The following is a 12,159-nucleotide window of genomic DNA, read 5'->3' as shown; positions in this document are numbered from 1 at the left end:
AGATGCAACCGCGAGAGAGAGGAGCGGGCATAAACGTCACGGAGTCGACTCACGGCGGACTTTTATTAATCTAATCGGCCCATTAATATTTAACAGTTGATTTTTGGCACCGGTCATCATTATCGACAGTGTAAAGACCCGCGCGCGTACACAAGGGGATGGACACGTGGAGGAAAGGGGCACCGGGGCACCGGGACGAAATTGAGCACGTCGCGACGCGGCCTGAATCCTAATCGGGGAATGGCCGCGCATTGGTCGACGAGCAAATTGGTTGTTTCGCTACCGCGAGTACATCGGCATAATTAGACGATCAATTTTCTCGTAACGTCATGTAATTTACTGGCGTTGCTTTTACGGACCTGTGCTGCTTTCTCTTTCTCCGTTTCTGTCACCGATTTCTTTTTTCAAACTCTCCCTTGCCTCGCTCTTCGTATCGTCCTTTTCTTTCACGTTCAACGATGTCCTTATGTCGAATTTCCGATCGCGAGTTCCGGCCTTTTTTTCGCAAGGATCTCTTTCATCCGCTCGTATATTACTTTTGTTATATTAGTCCCCAGTTCCAGTTAACGGATCTCAGTTGGGGGTCTCCGGGCAAATGTTGCACATGCTAAACATAGGCTGTGAAGGTTTAGCGAAGAAATGTTGCTACAGCTGGAACGGACGGAAAGAGGCAAGAGAGGATATAACAAATAATTCCATTTAACAACATCTTAATCTGTTTCGTGCCACGCACATGTATAAACGCGCAGCGTTGAATGTTTCGGATTTTTGAAACTTCTTTTTAACGACTATAATAATTTTTAAGTATGTACATTTATTTCTAGCGCTTACGTACTCTAACATTTCGAAATAATTGTACAAAGTTTTACATCGTATTTCGCAGTAGTTCCTAACAAGTTATTTATAATTTAAAATTTATTTTCCCTCAACCTTATAAACACAAAGAAATCTGATGCTAAAAAAAGGAAGACTGTAACGCATTACATTTACAGACATTTGTCATGAAAAAGAATAATTGACACCAGGCTCGCTCATTAAAATATTATAAATTGAACACATAATTAAGCGGCGAAGTCGGAAATGTTTTTGTCCGGACGAGCTTGAAGAAATATTACCTACGCACAGCGACATTTCCAAAAGGCATCGAAGAGTCCCAAAACAGAAAAAAAAATATATATATATAGCTATTTCTTACGCAACTGCGTCCAATTATAGAACAGTGTAATTCATATATAGTCCTTATAACGTCATAAGGAGAGAAAGAGAGTGTAATTCCGTCTCGCGAAGCTTACCTTATTCAATTTTATTCCTTTGGAAGCTGTGGAAGTGATTCGTACGGCAAAAGACGTCCGCCAAGTGGCAACAGTTAAACTGGATCTTCGCAAAAGCAACCTCGTGATCAACCTTAAGCGAGCCACTTATCCGATAACTTATCCCGAGATGGAGTGCCGAGAGATTCGCATAATACGGTGCGCGAAAGGAAGAGCACGAGGCGAGGGGGCGGCGGACGGGTCCGTGCCCGTTAAACACACATTTTAGGTACTCCAACCGCAATGTCCGCTTAACTATGGTTTAGTGGAAGTTAAACCAATGATTATGTTGTCAGGCCCCGGGTGGGTGGAGAGGAAAGTGATCGCTCACCGGTCATCTAGACGCTCGCGCGAGCGCAAGGAGCCACGCATATATGCGCACCCTCGCGATGCTTGCCTTTAGGCTCGTTCCACACCGGTCTGCATAATCCCTCACATGTGTCGGATACTGCTGTAAACGAAATATTATGAAAAGATATTATATTTCAAACCAAAGCGCTTCTTTGCACACAGAACGATTGACATGTTCGATTCATTTCGTGCATAAAATCCAGGATTGACCGAAAAAGTCCAGTGAAAGGAAAAGATCATGGTTCTGGTTTTTCCCAGATTTTATCCAACCGGATAAACTGACTTTTGTTCGTTGGATAAAGTCTGGGAAAAACCGAAAACATGGACTTTTCCATGGTTATAAAAATAATTAAAATATATTTATATAATTTTATATAAAAATATAATTTTGCTATAATTAATAAATCTCATATTAATCACTATAATTAAAAGAATGAAATCAACTTAATAATAACAAAATTTTCAATCCAAATTAATATGTGACATTTTTTAAACAAAAACATTACAAATATAAATTTTATTAAATTTTATATTATTTTTTAGTTTAATAGCAAAAATATAATAACAGAATTAAAAATTTTTAAATATAAATCTATAATTTGTGTAGATTATAATTCGTCGTTATGTTTATGCCTTCTCACAAAAAATTAATTTATTTGTTATATTGATTCCTGATTTATTACAGGTTTTATTTTGGATACAGTTTAAATTAGAAAATACTCTTAATTGACGAATATTAATAAAAAGATTTTCTATTTATTTTTAAAGACCAGTTTGTTCCGAAAAATATCACTGGCATGAATTTTATCCAAATAATATGAAATTTTGCCAATCCTGGGAAAACCAGCTTCAATGCAAATTTCAATCATTATTGATGTAAAGTACAAGACGTATTCTCGTATAATTGTCGATTAATAATTGTAAATGTTATATAAATGCAATTCTGTACACATCTTCTTATCAATATTTTTTTAGTAGAAACTAAGAATCTTGGAATCAAATTCGCGACTTTCTTCTTATCTGAAAGGATTGATGTTTGCTTCTCGAGTACAAGTGATTGCTCACACTTATTTCCGTATAAAATATTTTATTCGAAAAGAAATCCTTTCCTATTAGCCATCCAATTATCATTCCATCGGCGTGAAAGCGGCCTTAACTCGAATTCGTTCGCGCGAATGTTCGTGCAGGTTCTTGAGAGAGAGAGAGAGAGAGAGAGAGAGAGAGAGAGAGAGAGAAATAAAGAGAGAGGGAGAGAGAGAGATAGACCGCAATCTCGTGTGTGCTACCAACACCATGGTCACGCACGATCCGCGGCGAGCATTAATGCCTCACTATACAACGTTCGCCTATGGCACACATGCACATGTACACGCACATACATGGCGTAAATCCAGATACGCAGCCGGGTATAAGCGGGCCGATTCATCAACATTATCACTGACGGCCGTACTCGCTTCACGGTTTACACTACGTGTGCTTATATGCACGTGTACGTGTATGTGTATGCGGAGAGGATAAAGAGGTTCCCAACCGAGTAATGTAGATATTGCAGGTGCATTCCGATATCTACCATGTGCCCCCGACATCTACGAGTCCATCGATCTAATTCATTCGACCGGTCTGGAACCAGAGATTGGACGTCGATAACGATTTTTCCGCCGGCATTGTTGAATAAGCGAGATCGTGTTTCGTCTGATAAACGGAAGTGAAATGTGCCGGAGAGAAATGAATCGGAAAATCGAGAGCTGTTACGAGAAAGTACAAATGACGGCAATTAATTATCTATTTATAATATCGTACAGCCGACTCGGAAGATCGAGACAACGATCGCGATTTCAAAGCTATAGCAAGTTAAGAAAAACACGAGGACTTAAAAGATTTACAAAATGTAAATGCGAGATCAGATTTCTACTCTTGAAAAATTTTTATTTGTTCGGGGAAGAAATCTTTGCAAGACAAATATAAGTAACTCGAAACTCCCGAGATGACGAGGATTTCATCTTTTACGAGACTTTGAACGTGCAAATAACTACAAGCTACACGTTGTAATCGTTAAATAAAACAAATCAGAAATCGCACGATCATCTGGCGTATCGGAGGTAAATCAAACATCTCGAAGAACGCCGGCTTTTACGCACGATTAACGTAACTCGCTGCATCCATTCACCGCTAAAAAGTGCGCGTCAGCACGCTTGCGTGCACCCGATTGAGGATCATGCACCCGTAAAGAGGATCGACCGTCGAACGAACGGATAGCACGTAACGAGATAACTAGTAATAAGGAGGTAATGACTACCAGAAAGAGGAGTCGAGGCGAAACGTAAAAGGGGAATGGCGAAAAAAACGCGTCGAGGATGAAGCAAGACAGACAGATGAAGAAAGAGAGAGAGAGAGAGAGAGAGAGTTTCAGGACGAGAGATCGATATAACGAGGATACAGCGGGTTACGAGAAAGAGAGAGACATCGCGAAGGAAAGAATAGACGGATGAAGAGGACGAAAAGGTAGGTAGATGATGAAGAGGGACGAGAGGAGGAGAAACGCTCGCTCGTAACTTCAGATACTTAAAACGTCTCCGAGGCAGTTTCGTCGGCTAAAATCGTGTCCGACGGTTAAGTCAACAATCCCGGCCAATCGCTGGTTCGTTTGCGGTTATTGCTCGTAAAACGGAGCGCCCTTTCGCGAACGCAAGCGAAAATCCATATTTCGCCGAGGGGGTGGGACCCCTTCAGTCCCGAAGAAGCCACAGGATTTTCCGAGGATTTCTCGCGAAATATTATATTGAAATTTATTGAATAATACGCTCTAATATTGATTTTTTTTTCTAAGCTTTCTAAATCTTAAAATTAAATTTAAATGACTCTCCCTCGATTATATAAAATATCTTATAGTCCAACTTACTTTAGTCAGGCTTTAGTCAGGCTTATCCGGACACAGGCCCGAATAAGTTTCTATTCGAGGGGACATTTTCCAGTTGAGGAAAACGTTGTGGGCGCCGCTTAAATAGTCGGGGGATGTACATATAACATCGCGCGTGACGCCGACCCATTATTTTCGCTCGATGAAACAATTAGTCAGTCGACCCGGCGACTGTAATTAGACAAAGGACAATTACGGCGAGTAGCCTCGTTATCTCGCCGTTACACCGGTGGACACGTGTAAGACAAGCTGTTATAAATTATCGACTCTCTCTCCGCCTTACGCCCATCGATCTGTCCCGAATGATAATGATTGTCCCTGTCTTTTTCTCTCTGTCTCTTTCGTCTTCTTCCTTCAGCGCGATTTTGACGATTGCGCGCGCCTTGAAAAATGCAAAAAACAGGGTGCGTTTGAGACAGCCGATATGTAAGAGGAAATATCGAGAGAATCGAGTCGTCGATTCTAGATACGTGAATTGACTCCTCGTCGATCGATGTTATCGGTACCTCTTAAACACGTTTTATCTGTTATGCGTGTCTTCGAGAAGTCGAACATACGCGCGTTTGCTTCATGATAATTACGATTATTTTTGTTTTTCTGTGTACGTATGTACGCCAGTGAGCGTATCGCATGTTTTCGATCGCTATTGATCGATCTACGTTACGCGGATTCGAATGAGCAGATGCATGATCGGATTCTTATCCTGCAATTTTCATAATCAGGAATTTGGATAAAACTGATGAGAGAAATGAAAAAAATTATTAAATATACACTTAAACATTTTTTTAAATTATTATAATATAATTTATATCCTTTTATAACACATTTATTATAAAATATAAAAATATATTATAAAAATGCAAATAAAAAATACACGTCTACATGTATGTAAAATTTGACAAATGAAGAATTATATATTTAATTCGGAAGATATTTACACAGAATTTTTATGTAAAAAATATACTATGTACACAGAGAAAAATGTATACTGTATTCAAGTAAATATTATTTATTTTAAGCATATCATACGTTTGTATATCCGCACATATATCAGTTCACATAAGTTCACCACAAGCATTAAATTTAATTGAATATATTCTGAATTTTAGTAAGTGCAGTATTTTAGTCAAGAATATTAAGGATGTTTTGTACCTATTTTCAAAATATTGAGAATTTAATGAAAATTGTACAGAATGTCCTTATATATGTTTCGAATCTTCAGTACAATTTTTAAATCGATTCACTAAAGCGTTCACAAGTTATAAGGATTTTAATTTGCACCGAATTAACATGTGTTCTTATGGGAAACGTATAACCACGTCGATTCAAATGACAAAAGCACATGGAAATAATATTCAGAATTTGTTTAAAATTTGCAAAAGTGTAGTTTAGATACAGAGGAAATATTTGGTCAAATAATATTATAAAAATACTAACTGGTTAAAAAGATATTAAATATAATTCAATGAAATTAGCCATATATCTGACACAAGGCGAAATTCTCTGCCAAAAGTTAATCATTTCGATTAACAAAATTCGGAATATTTCAGTAAAAACGCAATAAATATTAAATCTCAAATATTACATCTCTCTGCACTGTAGCTAAGATCAAATTGTAATATTCCATGCAATTTCTCATACTCAAAATACACCAAAAGTGGATATATTCGTCAATATTGATTTTCAGCTACTTTCTGCTGGGATTGTACATACAAAACATCCTTAAATTAAAACAAAAATTTGATTTGCTTACTACATTTTTTTTATACAACTTCATAATATTCTTGAAGAGAAAATAAATTCTTCTTTTGAGTACATGATAATGAGATTTTCTAACACTTGTGATGAGTATATTTCAAGACTATTATCAAGAATATATTCTTTGTTGAAGAAAACTATTACTTAAAAAAAGAAAAATAAACTGAGTAATCGCTTTTCTTGACAGTAGAATGATATTTTTCTCTGTGCATATATCGAAATAAAATTGCATTGAGAAAAATCGAACCCGTATTGCGAAATGCGGTCGAGATTCGCGGAGAATTGCTGGAGCGCGCAGCGAATAAGAGCAACGTGCGCGCGAGCGGGTTCCGGAAATTAGATATACCGGTAATCGCGCCATTAATAATGCGCGCGAACGGGTCCCGATTCATTATTTAACGGCAATTAGATCGGTATAAATTGATTGCAGGTCGGCGGTAGTGCGCAGCTGGATACTGCTAAATAATACATCGCCGCGAGATCAATGACGCGTGACGACAATCGCGTTCGCGAATGAAACAGTCAGTCGGCGGAATCGCGCAGATGCGCTTCATCTCGCGCGTGCGGATCGATCGGCGCGATTTATAATTCACGCGATTTAATTACTTTCGAGGAGCGCGAATCTTGAGCGCAACGCATGTCGGCGAGCAAGCCCCGGGATTAGCCGTACGCGAACGAAATTAACGCCAATGAAACGGTCCGTTGGCGATCCACGAGTCCGATGCATCTATTCCCCTTGATCGCCGATTAAATCTGACTAATCGCGGTAACCAGGAAGTCGCGGTCGTCTCGCGGGATCTTGAATAACGAGCGCGCGAGCGGGGCGCGTCCGCGAAAAATGATGGCACTGATGCAATTAGCAGTCGCGGTAGATATAACGCGACGATGATTGCATATCTAAGTGTCCGCAAGACGCGCAAAGAGAAATTGGATGGATCAACTACGTCAGAAGTTAATAAATCCAATACATTTCGAGATTTATGAATTTGACATTGCAAAAGCATTTTTAGTCTTTTACAATATAATATTAATAATTAACTTGTGTGCTTGATAAAGATTGTCCCAGAATATAATTTAATAATTATTTTATAATTTAATTTTTTTATAATGACCGTATATTTTATAATTTAATTTTTGACTGGACATTTTGTAATTTAATTTTTTTTATAGTGACTACACAAAAATTCACGAAAATAAAAATTTTAATTCTACAGAACAAATCTTTACTCTAAAACTCGTACACAAATTAATTATTAATTTCATATCTTAATTATTAACTTTTAAAGTACCTGATCTGTCTAGTTTTCCTCTTTTTAATCTTCCGCGTTTACGATCCGCGACCGGTAATCTGCAATTCTGGAGCGGTAGATGGGTGGACTTGGATTTCTTTTACAAGAAATTACAGGTGCATTCGAGTGTTACAAAGGCCAGGAGCTACATGTTATCTCCTCAACCATGGTGAGCCAGAAATGCATTTCTGGGTCGATTAACGGGGCTGTTCAACCCTTCCAGCGAAAACAGCAATCGCCGTGGCTCGATTTTGTGGATATCTAATACGCGGTGGCCGATACGAGACAGAAAGAGATCGTGCAAAGCGATAGCTACACATCGAAGCAACATTTTCACGGTAATTACACAGATATGTCTTGATATGTCTTGGTATCGCTCTGGAAGTTCTTAATCGTCGGATTCTAATTACACAGGTGTTTATGCGAGATGTTAAATTCCGAAAGGCAGGCTGCCGAGCTGACGTGCAACTCTAGATTGCAACGATTGATCGTACATATAATCTTTACACGTGTATTAATATCTAATTCCGCGCGTTTTGATGGAAGTTTCTAGGACTGGAATATTATTATCAGCGATAGCATCTCTCTTCTTGCTCTCGATAGCTGATCAATGTAACGAAACTTTTAGATGCCTTCTGGAGATATTCGGTTGATTATTATGCTAGTAGTGCAAATATTTTTACGAGTGCTAGCAAAAGGAGTATAACTAAATGGACAACGTGACTCGAATCGAGTTTGGCAGCGAAAGTTTCACGCGAGACCCATAAAAACATTACGACGACGCGACCCATCGATACCAGCGTTTTTCACGGCGATACAACAAATGGCGGTGTTTACCGGAGATTTATACATACGCGGGTTGTTTCCATTTTTTACACACATCGAAGAAACGCGCTTGTCAATTGCGTGGCAACGTGGTCCACGATTGGATAACGCGAGGGTGCAATCGTGTTTCAATTATTGGACATTATTGGATTATTTAGACATGGGTTTGATGGGCGAGGCTGGAGACAGTATTTGTAGACAAATATTTATCCCCTTTTTTTCCTTTATTTCGTCTTCCTTCATTCTTTTATTTTTTTCTCGATCCCACCTGTCGCGCAAGAACTGTAGGACTAAAGAGATATGAGCATCTGATTAACCAACAATCCGAAACAATTTAGTCGCTCAGATGCTATCTGGACCGGCCGCTGAACCCAGGAAATTTCAAGACCTTACAACTTGAAGAATCGGATCGGTAGGATTACGGTGAAAAGATTCACACACACACACACACACACACACACACACACACACACACACACACACACACACACACACACACACACACACACACACACACACACACATACATCACAGTACAAATAAATACTTATTAAAATTGTTGAAATATATAATTTGTATATTTTATATAAAAATCGTTTTATAATATTTAAAAAATAAAAGTTGGAAAAAAATATATTTATTCGTCTGGTAAGACATCGCAATTCCGACATCTCCATATTATATATTTTGACTTAATTTTCTATATTCAATAACGCTAAGAGAATGTCTCGTTAATTTCATTCAATGTTTGCTCGGTAACCAGGGATAACTCCTTCATTCCGCGCAATCTCGACGGATCGTGGCGAATCACGCTCTCGAAAAGTTCCCACATTCTAGCGCAAATTATCGTGAGCGTATAACTCGCGTCCCGGCTACTCTGCCATTCGTCGATCTTTACCCTCCGTTAAACGCGCGCTTTCGAAGAATTTTCCCTGCGATCTCGCAAAAGTGGTAGGCGAGATAGAAATGCATTCGTGCATATAGCAGCGCGGGATGTGGAGGAACGATGCAGGACGAGAGATTACGAGAGGAGAGAGCGAGAGAGGGGGGAAGAATGAAAGAGGGATGGGGAGAAAATTTCAGCCGTAGGTGGAGAAGCCGCGCACCTACTTCTGGTGCATCTCGACGCCGAGATCTCTTTGCACGCTTATTACCCTAATACCAGTACTTAACACACTGTTGCCCGCACATATCCGTCGTTTATTTGCCATGGCAACGACCGGGTGTCCCGTTTTATCCGGCGAATCCGCGACGATCACTCGCGGATGTGGCCGTTTGCTGGTTTTTCCTCGCATCCGTCCACGCGCGAACGTTAACCACTTTGATTCGAATGGAATTTATTATCGCGTATTTATTATAACGACTAATAACCGTCGACATAGTGGCTATAAATACGTAATGGCAAAAGCAGAAAGATAAAAACGATGGGCGGGGAATCCTTGGAAGTTTATGCGCGCGCGATATCCTTAATGATCGCGTGAATTTACATTTGATATTCGTAATTGTCGACAAAGAGACGTGTTCTTGGAAATTACGTGGATAATGCCGGATCTGTATCGACGGGGCGTCGATTGCGATTCGAAAGAAATTCCAATTCCACGGAATGATCTTATCCACGTTCGAAGAACGGGAATTATCATAACGTTACTGCCAATTTCTAGCGAGACGTCGAGAGAAAGAGAGAGAGAAGAATGATCAAGTCGAAAAGAAAATGAGGGGGAGAGAGAGAGAAAGGGAAAGAAAAGGGGGAACGAACAAGATAGAGAAAGAAAGAGAGAAAGAGAACGAGACGTAGAGATCGTTTTGCTCTAGGCACCCGGTATATAGATCGGTTGTACGCGATGCTGGCCCAACGGCGTGGCGTTCTCGGCAGATAATTATCACTAACCATCAGCTATTTGCGAGGAATGGCTGATAATTGCTACGTTGTTGAGCCTCTCTCTACCGAGCGATAACCCGCCTAGGACTCCTTTTAGACGAGCAGCTCTCGCGCGGTCACTGCAATCCCTCCGGGGCCCTACGGAATCCTTCTCCTCTTTTATTTTGCCCTGCCTCCCTTTCTTTCCTCCGCTTTCTGTCCTCTCTCCTCTCCCCGTCACCCCGCGGCCACGTCGCGCGTTTCCTTCGCGTGGCGTTTTGGCGCGCCCCTCGAAAATGCATCCTCGTCCAGTTGCAGGCTGGATCAGGACGTCCAGGATATGCGGTCGGGTGTTTCTGTCGGAATCTGAAATTTTTTTCAGACCTTATAGCCCGATAAATTAAATTAAAAGAGATTATAGCGCTAAACTTGTTGCTTACATTCCATTTATAATCATTATCAATTCTAACAATTAAGTTAACTACTTCGCCGCTGTCATCGTTATCTCAATCTTACATCTGGGAAATTATGAAACAAAGTAATCTTTTAATAAGACATATCTAACCTGACTGTAAAAACTTCAACTCTGTATCTTCATCAAACTCGAAGTAGATAAAACGTCTAATACATACGATAAAACTCAACGTGCCGTGGATTCGTTCCTCGCGTGGCACGCGATGCCAATTTATCGCGTCGCGGCTGGACGATCTCTTTAATATCGTGTACCGTAAATCCCGCCGGCTGTATAAAACGTCAACGCGCATATAATTGTTTAGAGAGTAAAAGAAAGGACGCACGGGGAAAGGGGAAAAAAGGGTGAAAGAAAATCGACCGATCCCGCCAGGTGAGAAGCACCTATATCGTGTGTGCACAACGCGAGTCCCCGTTCCCCGCCGGTCGGATAACTCTCTTATTGCCCTGTAAATCGTAATGTTACACCAGCAATTTAATAAAGCCGTGTGCGCGCGTTCACTTATCCCCACTGACGAGTCCGGACTCACATAATAATGTTAATGGCGGCGAGTATATCTTCTAGGACAGCGAGAGGAAGCGTATGTTTGTGTGCGCATATATGTGCGTTTGCATCGGTGTACGTATTCCCGTGTTCACACTTTCGTACATGTACGCGTTACCTCTACACCCACGCGATAATACGATATAATCCTCGAGAAAATCACGCGCGCGCGAGTATTTTCACCGTCCCGGATTATCCGTCTAATCTCGAGATGCAATATCGCAACGTCGTCGTAATATAATGGTAACGCCCGCGTGTGTCGCACCCGTAAACGCACCCGTTATCGATAACGCGATTGACAAACACCCGTTCTCGCGATCGGATGTGATGTTTATCACGGATCGATTAATCGTACGAATACGTATCTTTAATTCAGATACATCAGATAAGGCGAGATAATTCGTCGCTATTCGAGGTCTATCTCGGCGTAGGAGTTATTGGATTTATCCCTCTCTGGAAACAGGTAACTTTACCCCTTTGAACCATAAAGTTTCAAATTCTGAACCAGTTTGGAATCCGTATTGCCTGGCGACTACTCGATCGATTAAAGTCGTCGCCGCCACGAACCAGCTAAGTTACACTCTCGTGTTTCAGATGCACATACACACATAAGCAAGTATAAGTTGTAACGAGGATCTGAAATGTTAGCCGGTTTGCGCGGCAAACGAGCTGTGCTCGCGCAGACAATCGTTTAGAAGGCGATAGGCGCAAAAATCCACCCCGACAACGTGGCTGTTTGCATTCCTGTCAGCGTTGCGCTAGTATGATATACCTGCAAGCAACAGCAACACGCATATTATGTACTAGCCACATTAGTTAAGAAAAGTTTACGCGGC

General features: G+C 40.5%; 1 protein-coding gene across 4 annotated transcripts in view; it reads right to left on the bottom strand.

Annotated features, from left to right (window-relative positions):
• Positions 1-794: 794 nt before the first annotated feature.
• LOC145972769 (uncharacterized) overlaps positions 795-12,159 on the bottom strand; it is a 60,231-nt gene continuing 48,866 nt past the window's right edge. The window contains exons 3-4 of one of the 4 annotated variants that reach the window (XR_014439284.1): positions 1,293-1,761; positions 795-1,115 (exon numbers count right to left, since the gene is read on the bottom strand). Coding sequence is in view for 1 of the 4 variants with exons in the window: in XM_083101700.1 (XP_082957826.1) it covers positions 10,633-10,674 (42 nt within the window). In the remaining 3 variants the exon portion in view is untranslated. Of the gene's footprint in view, positions 1,116-1,292; positions 1,762-9,057; positions 10,675-12,159 lie in introns of those variants that run through there. The other 3 variants (XR_014439285.1, XR_014439287.1, XM_083101700.1) reach the window with 3 other exon arrangements.

The sequence above is a fragment of the Camponotus vicinus genome, unplaced genomic scaffold (genome assembly GCF_025532165.1).
Source record: "Camponotus vicinus isolate PSW18456_S1 unplaced genomic scaffold, iyCamVici1.0 SCAF_1, whole genome shotgun sequence".
Lineage (NCBI taxonomy): Eukaryota > Metazoa > Arthropoda > Insecta > Hymenoptera > Formicidae > Camponotus > Camponotus vicinus.
Note: the sequence above shows the minus strand (reverse complement) of the source record. Positions and strands in the feature narration are given on the sequence as shown.